General features: G+C 59.2%; 1 protein-coding gene across 3 annotated transcripts in view; it reads right to left on the reverse strand.

The window, feature by feature from the left end:
- Positions 1-7,385: 7,385 nt before the first annotated feature.
- Positions 7,386-12,836, reverse strand: part of KCNC4 (potassium voltage-gated channel subfamily C member 4) — a 21,526-nt gene continuing 16,075 nt past the window's right edge. Inside the window, exon 4 of one of the 3 annotated variants that reach the window (XM_040626930.1) lies at positions 7,386-7,790. In XM_040626930.1, coding sequence (XP_040482864.1) covers positions 7,729-7,790 — 62 coding nt within the window. In that variant the 3' untranslated portion in view covers positions 7,386-7,728. Of the gene's footprint in view, positions 8,418-12,836 lie in introns of all 3 variants that reach the window. The other 2 variants (XM_040626931.1, XM_040626929.1) reach the window with 2 other exon arrangements.

A 12,836-nucleotide genomic window follows, 5' to 3' on the forward strand; every position in this document is an offset into this window, starting at 1 on the left:
ATTGGGAGGCAGCTAGCTCTGACTCCTGTTCCTTGATGCTGTGCCCCCCCCCTCGTCCACTGAGAGGATGGTACAGTCTGGCCCCCAGGCTGACCAGCTAGTGGCCCAGGACGGGTAAGGATCCTGGGGCAGCCTCTCCGTGCTGAAAGGTGCCGGCAAAGCTCTCTCTCCATAGCAACTTGCAGCCGCCACCCCAGGGAGGGGCCACCATGACAACAGCTAGTCCAGAAACAGCTCCTCTGGGCCTCCTGGGCTCGCCCCAGGTCTTCCCAAGGGGCAGCCGGCCGGGCCTGGGCCAGGCGGGACACCTCCTCTCTGAGCCCCTCTTGGGTGAGGGCCAAGGGAGTGAGGAAAGTCTGTTTTTGTGTGTTCGTATGATCTGAATACTTGATCTCGGACATTGAATTTGAAGTAATTGTCCTTTGACCTGGGGCCTACAGGTGAGAAACTGGCGGGGAGGTGGGGAGGGGGTCTCTAGGGATATAAGGAATGGAGTTGCCCCCAGGTTAAAGAATCCCTGGCTCTGGTCCCTACAGAGGTCCCCTCAGGGGTAGTCACACCCCAGTGGCCCCAGGCTCTTGGGTTGAAGGCTCAGAATGCCCCTGGAGGACCCCCGCCGCCCCACCCGGAAGCCTGAGCCAGACCAGGAGGCTCAGGATTCCAGAAAGAGTGCGTGCGGGGGCAGGAGACTGGCCTGAGGGCCACGCTGGGCCAGGCGACTCGTGTTCTTTCCCTCTGCCCCGCACCCCAACCTCTGTCCCCACCAGCCTTGTCTTTCTTCTCTTCATCACGCCTTCACCCCTCCTGCCTTAACTGCCTTCCTTTGCTCCCGCGTTCCGGGGGGAGCACCTACCATGCGGAGCATGGCCCCGAGGGGAGGGGAGCCAAGGTGAATCAGCTCCCTCAGGTAGCTGGCCGGTGGGGGAGGGGGTTTGCCCAAGTTCCCCGAACCGAACCGCAGGTGGAAGCCAAGTTCCAGAAGGAAGAGCAGGAAGAGCTCCGAGAGCTCTCCTCTCAGCCTCCCTCTCTCTCAGCCCTCATTATTCTGACAGTTCCTCAGGCAGGAAATGCATAATGTAAAGAGAAGAGCTTTCACGGTCCTCCCCAAGGACTCCCAGGAATGCCCTAGAAGTGAGGTGCAGAAGCCAGCTGGAGACAGCTTGGAGGAAAAGGAGAGGGTGTAGTTCTGCGGCTGCTCGTGTAATGGCCAGGTCTGCTCATTCATTCATACAATATACGGAGCCCCGAGCCCTGTGCTGGGCCCCAGGTACTTACAGGGAGGCGGGCAAGAGACAAAGAGGTCATTCCAAAGCCTGCGAAACGCCCGGGAGCAAATGAGCCAGCTGCAGTGGTGGGAGGTAGCCCGGGGCACCGGAGGGGGTCACCAAGCAGTGACATTTAGAGCCAGAGCAGAAGGATGAGAACTCAGCCGGGCAAAGGAGTCCGGTGAGGTGGGCACAGTATTCCACTAAAGCTGGAAGAGACGGTGTGTGTAAGAAAGTTTTGGCGGCTGAGAGGAGAGAGGCCTGGCTGACACGGCGGAGGCAGGAGGGGACTGATAAGCCGCAGGCCCTTGAGGGTCCCCCCCCTTACCTTGACAGAGCTCAGATTTTATTCAGATGCGGTGGGAATCCAGCCACGGCAGGTTTAAGCCAGGGTGACGGGATCCTAATGTCCATTTTAAGAAGCCCTGTCTGGCTGCTGGGAGGACACTGGCTTGTAGAAAGGCCGATGGGAGCCAGGGAGGAAGAGTGAGAGAGGGAGGCCTTGCGAGGTGTATTTCAGAGCTAGGAATGACAGGACTGTGATGGGTTGGAATGAGGGTGGGAGAGAGCATCACATAGCTTTCTAATCTACTCGTCTTTTGGCCTATCTTCCCCATGACATTGGAAAGGAAGTTCCCCAAGAGCAGGGGTCCTGCTGGCCCAGTTCACTGTTGAGGCCCCAGGATGCAGTATGGGCCTTTGGTCAAGATTTAATGTGTGGTGAGTGAGTGAGAGAATTAAGGTATGAGAAGGACGGGTTAATGACGACACCCCAGTTGCTGGCTCAGCCTCAGGGTGGATGGTGGTAGCACACGGAGGAGAGAGCCGTGAACTCGGAGCCCCGTGTCCGGAAGCAGGGCGGGTGGGGAGGGGCCGGTAGAGGTGCCTGGGGGGGCCCGAGCGGGCAGGGTGAGGGGGTGTGGAGAGCAGGAAGGGGAGGGGGCCGTACACTCTGGCCACCAATGGACACCCAACATGGAAAGCAGCGCCGGAAATAGAGAAAAACTCACTATATGTTTGTCGAATGAACGAATGGAGTTGAGAGGGAAGTTCTGGGCCGGACCTACGAATGTGGCTGTTACCAGGTCCTGGGAGGTGTTCCGGACTGTGGGCGAGGACGAGATCACCTCGGGGAGAGAGTGTAGAGAGAGAACGGAAGGGACCTCCTCCAGCCACCCCCTCTCCCCACACGAGGAATTGTTGATTTAGGAAGCAGCAAAAAGCAGAGCCCCGCAGTTTGGGGAGACTCTTAAGGGATAGCCCTAAAGGCAGGGAAATATGGAGACAGGGGTTGAAGGTAGGGGTAGGGGTGCAGTCTGGTCCCTCTGCCCTGTGAGAAAAGGAGAAGCTTCTAGCACCAAAAGCAGAAGGCATCTGACCCCTGTGACCTGGAGCCTCCCCAGCTCTCCTTCAGGCTCCCTCTCCTCAGCCCGTGATGCTATGGCCAGGCCCAGCCGAGGTTCCCCGGGAGAGAGCAGGTCCCAGCGCCCCGGCAGCCCTTGTGGCCCTTAGAGCCACACACGCTGTTTGGGACTTAGGTGTGGTGACCACAGCCCCAGGTGACTGGCTCGTGGGCCACCTGTTGTGTCGATCCCACAAAGGCCCAGAGCCTGGCAAGGAAGGCAGGTGTTCATGGTGAGAAGGCTGTCAGGGCCCCGAGAGGCTGTAGGGGCGGCTGATGGCTACACACACTGTCAACCCAAGTGCAGGGTATCAACCAAGTCTTTGGCCCAGACGCGCCACAGATGCCAGTCTCTGTCCTGGTGCACACCCGTGACTGGCTGGAAAGAGGCAGACAGGGAGCCTAGCAGGGAGTTCCCCTCCAGAGTAACGGACTTGGAGGAAAGTCATGCTGGGAGAGGTTTTATCCGGGTCCTGCTAGGAAGAGCTGGGCTCCAGACCTGCCTTCACCGTTAAGGAGCTGCCTCCCCAAGCCCCCGCCCCCCCACCAGGCAGAATGAAGAGGAGGTCTTCTGATTCAACCTTCTACGCCCAGCAGAAATTCTTCCCATGAACCCCAGCACATGACCACCCGGTGTGTCTCCAGACATTTCCGGGGACAAGAACCTCATACCCCCAGGGCGGCCATTCCTATTCGGCAGTTGTTAGAAAGCTCTTTTTCCCAAGGCCTGGAAGGACCCAACGCCAGACAATTAACAGGGTCACCTCCCAAGGAGGAGCGTAGGACTAAGGGAGGGTAACTGGGCCTTCCTTCGCTGGAGATTTGGTACGGGATGCTTTCAATACCATGTGTGGAATTTGTAATAGCAAGGAGAACACAAAGCCAGGTTCTTCTTTATTTGACCCTGATCCGTCCTCCTAACATTTCCACCTGTTGGTCCCAGGTCTGCTCTCTGGGATCAGAAAATAAGCTAGACCCAGGGCACCTGGGTGGCACAGTGGTTAAGCGTCTGCCTTCGGCTCAGGGCATGATCCCTGCGTTATGGGATCGAGCCCCACATCAGGCTCCTCCGCTGGGAGCCAGCTTCTTCCTCTCCCACTCCCCCTGCTTGTGTTCCCTCTCTTGCTAGCTGTCTCTCTCTCTGTCAAATAAATAAATAAAATCTTAAAAAAAAAAAAGAAAGAAAATAAGCTAGACCCACTTCCCCTTGGATGTCCATTAAACACTTGGGATGGGGATCCTGTTTCTTCTCCAGGCTGAGCCATTCCTGCTNTAACTTGGTCCCAGACTGGACCCCATCCCAGTCAGCCCCTTCTGGGGCTCAGGCAATATAACTCCGTGGGATGCAGAGGAAGGAACCAATAATTTCGAGTTGGGACTTATGCTAATTAATTAATGACATCCCCTTTTATGTGTGTGTTGGGGGGAGGGGGCGGGCATCACCAGATCACTCACTTCCTCAATCCTCGGTTATCTATAAATGGGGAAAACAAAACCTTTGCTATCAGAATCAACTGAGATGAATGAAATGAAAAACATCAAAAGCACAAATCCCTACCCTTGGCGTTCCGACTTAGAAGCCCCATTCCGTTTAAAAAGCAGCGAAGCCTTGGACACCTGGAGCCGGATGGCTTGAGTTCGAATCCCAGCTCTGGCACTCATCAGCTGTGTGACCTTGGAGAAATGAACCCGTGTGGCTGTGCTGTAGTTTTCTCCGTGAAATAAGGCGAATGAGAACACCAACCTCGGAATGCATTTTGAAGAGTACTGGATGTGTCGCCCAGCACTCAATCAACGTTAGCTGGCTAGTATTATGACCCCCACTCTGCCTTCTCCACAAGGAGAGAAGGGCATTACTGAAATGAGGCTAATTCGTAGCACTTACTTGGAAGATGAGGCCATAAACCAAACTGGGGTGGGCTACTGGGGTGAGTTGCTCCACAAGGCTCCCAGCGCCCCCAATATCTGTAGGCAAGGATTCTGTGCTGGGCACTGTGCCCAGGGCTTTAGGGCGCGTTCACTGAGCTCTGCCAACAGCTCGCTCAGGTGGGTACTACCCTTGCTCCCATTTGACAGATGAGGAAACAAAGGTTCACAAGGGTTAAGTAACTTGCCTCGGGTCCCACAACTAGGAAGTCATGAAGCCAGGACTCTAGCTGAGTCTGTCTGACTCCCAGTGTCAGTCTTGGACACCAGTGTCCTGTTCTCTTGACCAGCCCCATAATTTGGGCTCTTTCTGAGGAAGCCCCAGCCTTTCCTCCCTGACCGCACTGCCCACTGTTTCTGTGAGGTGAGGCGGAGGGGTGGTCCTTTCTCTCACTCAACTCTCTGCCCCTGGGCGCTGCCCCTCTCCCCTCCAGAAGTCTGTCATCGGACTGTCACCAGGGACCCCAGCTGCATCACCTTGGGTCCCCTCAGGGCCATCCTGGCATCTGGGACCCCTGGACTGTTTGCTGGTTCTTGGCCCCTGACCGTGAAATGGTTCCACACTCATCTACAAAAAAACAAAACAAGAAAACAGCCATTTTGGACGTGGGCCCTCATGCGTAATATCATTACGGAGCCAGCAGCGCATCCCGTCCCATTATCGCCGGGCCAGGCTTCTCTGAGGCGAGCCTGGCTGCAAATGGCTTTCTCCAGTCTGGGGGGGCCCAGCCCCTACTTGCCCTCCACTGCCGGAGGAGATCTTATCTTTAATGGACAACTGGCTGCCTGCCATCGCTTTGCCTCGGCTGGCTCCGGCTCCAAGCCTGATTTTCTCTTAGGCTTCAGGAGCACGCTGCCCCTCACTGCTTCCATCCCCTCGGCTCTGCCTTCCTCACCCCTGCCCTCCCCCCCACCCCCGACCCCGGTGTGCTCTTGTCTTTCTTGGTGTGACCTGACACGGAGGAGAGCCCGGAAGTCTGAGGGCTACAGCAAGGGGTGAGGAGAGAGCTAACAACTTACTGGGCCCCCACTGTGTGTCGTAGGCACATCTAGGGCCCTGGGCCAGGCCCAGACGCTCACTGTCTCTGAAATCAGGGCTGTTGTGATCCCTATTCTCCAGGCGGGGAGACGGAGGCTCGGCGAGCCGCCTGGCCCAAGTCACCCAGCTAGAGCGTGGCGAGCTTTGAATCCAGACTTGCAACTGAGGCCCCAGGACTCTTGCTTATGCCTGGAGTAAGAGAGGGTGAGGTGGACAGACCCGTTCCCAGATGTGGCAGCCTGGTTTCCAGAGGCCAGAGCAAAATGAACACGCAGGGCCCCTGCTTCCATGATTTCAAGATGCTGAGAGCTGAGCTTGAAGCCAGGCGTGGGGCCCTTCCGAGCGAGCGCCCAGGCCACACGCCTGGGAGCCAGCCCTGCACGTGCCCCCACGTGAGTGAGGAGGGAAACCCCAGGGAGGGGCCGTGTGTCACCATCACGTACCACGACCCCCATCCTCTCGCGCCCCAGGATTCGGTTATTCCCCGTCCCTCAGTGGTCCCGGACGTGCCATCACTCCCTTGTGGGCCTCCGTTCGTCAGCCGCCCAGTCGTCGCGGTGACTTGGGCATCCCCAGGGCTTTGGCCCACATAGAACTGGCACCACATGGAACTGCAGGGAGGAGGCCACCCACAGACACGAGCAGGAATACAGGGGAACGCCTTCCTAATGCCTCTGTCCTTCCGCACTACGGTGGAGCTCAGGGGGCAGCAGCAAAGACCAGAATGCTGCCTGGGAGCCAGGGTCCTGGGTTTCCCTTTCCCAAACCCAGGCAATCCTTTCTCCTCTCTGAGCATTCATGTCTAGCTCTGAAGGCAGGGGTGGTGAGGTATCGATGATTCCTGGGGGTGGGGGGGACAGGGCTATGATAGGCGTGTTGCTGCATTTCTCAGGTGTTGGGGTGGAAGCCCGGGGACGTCCCCACAGACACAGAGCCAGAAAGGAAAGGCGGAGGCAGTCACTCGCGGCAAGAGCAGCAGGACGCTCCAGATGTCTTTATTGGGGCTCGGGCACAGCATGACAGTGGAAGGCATGCGGACAGGGCGGCAGGGCCCAGCCTGGGCATGCCTCAGACACACACGTGCACGTGCGGACACACACACGCACACACACACACACATACACGAGGGGACAGCTTTAGAAAAGGACTGACCAACACTAGGGTGGGGTGGGGCAAGGGGAGTGGGGAGGGAGGGCCGCGGGAGGGGCAGAGGCCAAGGTCGAAGGGGTCACCCGGCCTCTGCTATTGCACGGTCCTCTGGCCACCGGCCAGGAAGTACAGTATTGCAACTGGTCTCCGCTCGCCCGAGGCTTCCCCTTCTCAGACCCATGAGCCAGATGGGCAGACAGACCCCTTCCCTGCCCGTCTGCCCAGCAGCATCTTTGAAAACAAACGGACGAAGGAGACAGAACAAAAACCCCAAAATAAAAGAAGACGAAACGCCCCCCTCAGTCCAGGACAGGGGGAAGGGGGAGGAAGGAGTGGAAGAAGCTGCAGAGGGGCCCCTGGAAGTGCCCCCACACTGGGGCGAGGGTGGGAGGTAGAACCCCAATCTGGGGTGGGGTGGGGCTAGTGGAGCCGTGACCCCGAGGGTCAAGCAGGCCTTCCACAGACCACCGGCCAAGGGGAAAACAATCCCAAGAGGGCAAGTCTAGCCTGGGATCCCCCAGTGGGACTGGCCAGTCCCAGATGCTCTTTTCCTGGGACATTCCACATACGTGGTCAGCAGAAACAAGGAGTCAGGGCAGGGGAAGGGGACGGGGGTTGGGGGGGCCTGGGGGTGGGGCCCCGGCTTGGGGAGACACAGCCTAACAAAGAAGACAGACCACCAGCAGCACGTGCACTACACACAAGAGTATAGTACGTATGAATATAGATACTATATGTGCATATATATCTCTTCAGTGTACAACAGAACAGAACATCGGACCCAGACGGCTCTGGGCCCAGAAGGTTACATGGGAGGTTTTCCGTCAGTCCTGTGCAAACAAGGATCTCTGAGTCTTTCCCAGCGAAAGAGTCTTGCCAGGGTTCCAGAGTTTCCCTAAGCCTTTGGCTTTCTGTCTGTCTGCCTGCCTCTCTCACGTTGGTGCCGCTTAAGAGAGGGTGAGGACTTCAGCCTGGGCATAGCTGGGCGAGAGGGCGTCTTGGCAGGTCTCTGTGTTTAAAGAGCACAGGTGTGAGACACTGGGACGCACGCTTTCGGCTCAGCATTGCCTTCTGGGGGGGCAAGGAGTTCCGCAAAAGAGAGGGAGAAACAAAGAATGAGATGTTAGAAGGAAGCCAGCTGCTGACCCACAGCCTGTGGGCTAAGGACTAGGCCAGGCGCAGAGCTGGAAGCCATGGGGACCCGGGGCGAAGAGGCCAGGAAGAGCGGGGACGGGTCAGGAAATGGGGTGAGCTCCTTCTGCAGCCCCTAGCTGCCTACCCAGAGCTAGGCCTAGTGACTCCTAGGTCATCTTACAGCTTCTCTCCTGCTCAGGTAATGAGCTCGAGTCTTCACAACTCAAACGCAGTGGCAGAGGGACCAAGGCCCCACAGCCTGGCGCGGAGGCAGTAGGGAAGGTTCCTGACATGGCCTGTGGTCCAACCTGGGCTCCCCACCCCCACGTAGCTCCCCTGCCATCACCAGCTGGGGCCATTCCACTGTCCCAGGGGGGCTAGTGAAGAAGGCTGCTGAGTGCGCTGCCTTGTGGTGCCCAGCCCCCTTCCTTAATCTGGCAGGAACAGAGTGGGAGCAGCTGGAGCATAGATCCTGAAGGGGAAGGTCAGGGAGGATGCATGTGTCCATCTCGGAACACAAAGCCAGAAAAGAGCACCTTCCTGAGAAACCCAACCGCTCGGTGAGCCCTTCTCGGCATCCCATCCTCAGCCGGGCATGTCAGTGGCGTGGGCCTTCCCTTCTCCTACCTTCCCAGTGGGGGCACAGGAAGGGCAGGCAAGGAGGCTGCTGTGGGTGCACGGATTTCTGGGTGATACTCTGGCCAGGGCAGAGGAGCCCCTCCTCTCCCAGGAGGCTCTGGGAAAGGGCAGCCCGGGGCCCAAGGGGTGATTCCTAGAGCCCCCGGCCCTCGGGCAGGTACTCGGTCTCCCCTCTGACTCCCGGGCCTACGCTGAACAGACGTCTAACAGACGTCTTCCCCCCCTGGTTCCAGCTCACAGCTCCTCCCAGAAGCCCTGGGGGTTGAGAAATGGCCTCTAAGGTTGTCAGTAAGGTTAACAGCTCCTATCTGGGCGGCTCCCCCACTCTGCCGGGAGGGAGTGGGCCCCAGCTGTGGGGGAAAGGCTTCTCGGAGACCGAGTGATAGGTACAGGTCCAAGTCCACGTGCAACATAAAGCAAACTGGGCTCTCAGACTAGTGGTGGAAGAGAGTCTTCCCCTGAGAAGGCGGGGCCCCAGGTCTGGAGAAGCTGCGGCCCCCGTGCAGGCAGCTGTCTCCCTAGGCAGGGCCCGGCGTACAGCGGGTCTCTGTAAACTCCAGGATTCACTTTGCCCCTTCCCAGGGCCCAGAGATCCTAAGAAGTAGCTGGGGCGGACAGTGTCCTCAGCTGTCCTGTTAGCTAGGTCCTGCAGAGCCAGCGGGGGGACAGGCGGGAGCCCATCTTCCAAGGCACAAGGGGCTCCCGCCTGGCACTCCCGCCTCATGTCGCCCAGGGACAGCTGTACCCACCAGAGGGGTGCCATGAGCATGCCCGTCCCTGTGGGAGGGAAGAGAGGGAAGGAGGAGGTGGGTGTCGTGGAAACTTGGACTCCTGACAACTTGAGGGCCGCCACAGAAATAGCCACGTCGGCTCCCTGAGCCAGGAAGGCAAGCCCGAGCACAGAATAGCTGCGGTGGCCTCGCAAAACCAGACACCTAGCTCATCACGTCCCTGTCGGGGCCAGGACCCCGGTGCCAGGGAGCCCTTGGGGACAGGACTGAATCTGTCCTCACCAAGGAGAAGCAGCGGGGCTCCCAGGCCCAGCTCTGAGAGGGCGCCTAGAGTCTCCATCCAGCTCTCCAGGGCTTCCCTGTCCCTGTCCCTTGAAGGGGCCTGTCCCCTCTTGAAGGGTGGTCACATGGATACCCCTATATTTTCTCACCTCTTAGGGGGACATTTCATTCTGAGAGCAAGCAGGAGATAGGCCCCACGGACCACAGCAGGGCTGGGGTATCCCAGGACCAACCTCGGACAGACTTTTCTGGAAGGCACATTCCTGTGTCTGCCCCAGGCTGAAGACAGAGGGCACTGAAATGGGGGTGCTCCCAGCACAGGCTTTTCACAACCCTCAACCCTCATGAAATGATCTGACCTTTCTGCCCAGTTCACCTTTTGGGGAGGCCTCCAGACTCCCCGGCCTCCTGCCGAGTCCCTGAATGCTGTCTTGCCATTCCTATCTTTGCCCACCCTGGAAGGAGCAGATATGGACCTTAGTCATTCCCTCTCCGAAGTTGCATAATCTGACTCTAAAAATTGCCAGGCACACGGCTCCACTGTCAGGTCTAATTCCCATCAGGTGAAACAGGAAACGTCTCGGCTGAGGACTTCTGTGTTCCTGGGGCAGAGGGGGCCCTGGAGAGCCTCCCCCAGTACGCTGCTGGAGAGGGGCCACCCGCAGCCCGGCCCCGTCCGGCCCTGCCCTGCCTGGGAGTGGCTGGGTGCCTGCGCAGGAGCGGGAGGGGGCGGGACGGCTTCTGTCCCCACACTTCCCCTCAGCTGCCCCAGCCCAGGGTGCACCCCTGCTCCCTCAATGACTCACAGACCTGTTGTGCTCCCGGGCTCGTTAGGTAAAAGAATATACTTAATTATAGAAATTAGATGAGTCTCCGGTTCTGGCAGCAATCCAGAGCACAGAGGCTGGGTGGGAGCAGCAGGTGACTCAGGCAGGGCTGGGAGAAGGAGAGAAGAAAAACACGTGGAAGCAGAGAGAGCAGCGCGGGAGAGATACGGCTGCTGGGGCACAGATGGGACGTGGGGCTCTGCTGCCACCGGGTGTCACTCCCGAGAGGGCATTCCCGTACCTAGGCAGCCAACCGTGGGGCCCCAGGGACCCCACCTGCACGCCAGGCCAGAGCTGGAGAGCATCAGGCCACCTCTCCCAGGGGGGCACCGTGCCCCTGACCAGTTAGCTCCCCGTGCACCAGCAGAGATGGGGGTGCCCCATGGGACAGCCTTATTCTTTTCTGGTCTGGGTGTGGGATGGACAGACAGACAGACAGAGCTATTCAGTCGCAAGCTGGTTACTGACTGAAGGCCACAAGGAATGGAAATGCATTTGCCGTGACGAAGGTGGGACCCTGAGGGGAGGCAAGGCCCAGGGGCCCAGGTCCTGGGGGGTGCTGGAGCCCCGGGAGTAGTCTCCCCCTTGGTCTCAGGCTCCAGAGCTGAACGTTCTGGGGAGCTGGGTGCTGTGGAGGAGAGGCTCGGGGGCCTGGGTTCTCCTGCCTCCTGCCCGGCTCCCTTGGGGCTCCGGAGGAATGAGGGCTGGAGGGCTTGTGAGCGTGTTGTGCGCCCAGAGGTGGGGCGAGCCGAGGGCACGGCTAAGGGGCCGGGTGTCCAGGTGGAGGGCTGGTGAGAGGGTGGAAGGGGTGGGAGAGCAGGAGCTTTCTTGGAGGGTAGGGTGAGCTGTATCTCGATGTCAGTGGAGACAGCCCCAGACTGGTCCCAGCTGCTCCGGCTATGTTGTTTAAACTCCGGGATTTTGCACAGCCTTGGTGAAGAAAAGGCACATGGGTCAGAGGGGAATGGCTCCTTGTCTAAGCAGCTCCGTGGGATCCATGCTCCGGGGGGACCCTGTGGGGCAGGCAGCCCCACGCTGGTTGAGGGGGCTGGCCCGCCTGGGGAAGGCCCACTGACTTTCCCTGGCTTCCAGGTCACCTGGGCTCCAGAGGACAGACCTCAGTGCCCCACAGCTGATCTTTGCCCTGTCACTGTCCCCTGGTAAGTTCCCTTCCAGCCACACAAAGACCCCATAGCCTCCAGCAGCTTTCTTCTCAATCCTAAGCAGCCCTGATCAGTCCCCTTCCTCCCCAGGAATTTCACACTCTGACACTCGGGCAGCCGGAGGCTAAGCATGGGGTCTGCACCCATGGCTGAAGGAGCCCCAGGATGCCGGCTCCAGGTCCTACACAGAGCCCGAGTGCAGAGAAGGGAGGCACGGTCTGGCACGGGGAAAGTTGCCGAGTGCTTACTGGGAGTTTGGCGATGCTAATTGCCACACTTGCTTAGCAGGGCCTGTTTCCCAGCAACCCACCTGTTCCTTCTCGAAGGTCACTCTAATTGGCTGAGCTACATGCTTGTTGCCAAGAAGCAGTGTGGAGGCATCTTGAAAATAAAACAGCCGGGCCACACAAGCACCCAGGGGGATCTGGCGCTGCGAGCGATCCAGGCGCTCCGGCCCATGCACGCACACGTGCAACTACTGCCCTGGGCGTGTGACCCACTCCCCAGGGGGCCTCACGGTCCCTTCTGACTCGCACCCTCACAGCCTCTTCCCCCACACTGCTGCTGGGCCCCTCACAATACCGCCGTGAAAACGGGGGTGCTTGGCACTCCACTCAAGCCCTACATGGGAGGTGGGGTCCCCCCTGCCCCCCATTCTGGGCCGTCACTTAGCGTGCTCCAGCCAAAGCAGGGTCGGAGCCAGGACACAGCAGAAGCCGCCACCTATTTGTGATGAGGGCCAGGAGGGACCGGCACACCCAGAGCCCAAGGACTGGGGCACGCAGAGAATGGGGTGATCAGAGGGACACAGGAGAAGGTGTGAGTGGTCTGAGTACCTTCCGTCTGCATCCCTGTAGCTGGGGCCCCTGGCCATCTCCTTGCAGCTGCCGGATGGCTGCACCCGCTGCCACCACCCTACAGGACATATGCCCCCCAGAGTGGGACACACCCCTCTCAGGGCCTGCGTAGGGTCGGGGTGCCCTGGGGATCCCGTGGGGGTAGGGGCTGGGAAGGTGCCCTGCAGGCTGCATGGGATGGGCAGGCCAGGGGACATCCTTGGGGGGGACAGAGCCATCACAGGCTAATCTTGTAGCAGCCACTACCCCACCTCACTCAACCCTGACTTGGTCTGGAGTTTGGGGATAGCAAGAAATTTGGTAGGGGGCGGGGGGGGGCGGGTGGTGGGTGGAGGCGGATTTAGCTAAAAGAGGGCAGGTTAAGAAGTGGCCCGAGAACCCAGGGACAAGCTTTTTTTTGGGGGGGGGGGGTCAAGGTTTAT

The sequence above is a fragment of the Ursus maritimus genome, unplaced genomic scaffold (genome assembly GCF_017311325.1).
Source record: "Ursus maritimus isolate PB19 unplaced genomic scaffold, ASM1731132v1 scaffold_12, whole genome shotgun sequence".
Classification (NCBI taxonomy): domain Eukaryota; kingdom Metazoa; phylum Chordata; class Mammalia; order Carnivora; family Ursidae; genus Ursus; species Ursus maritimus.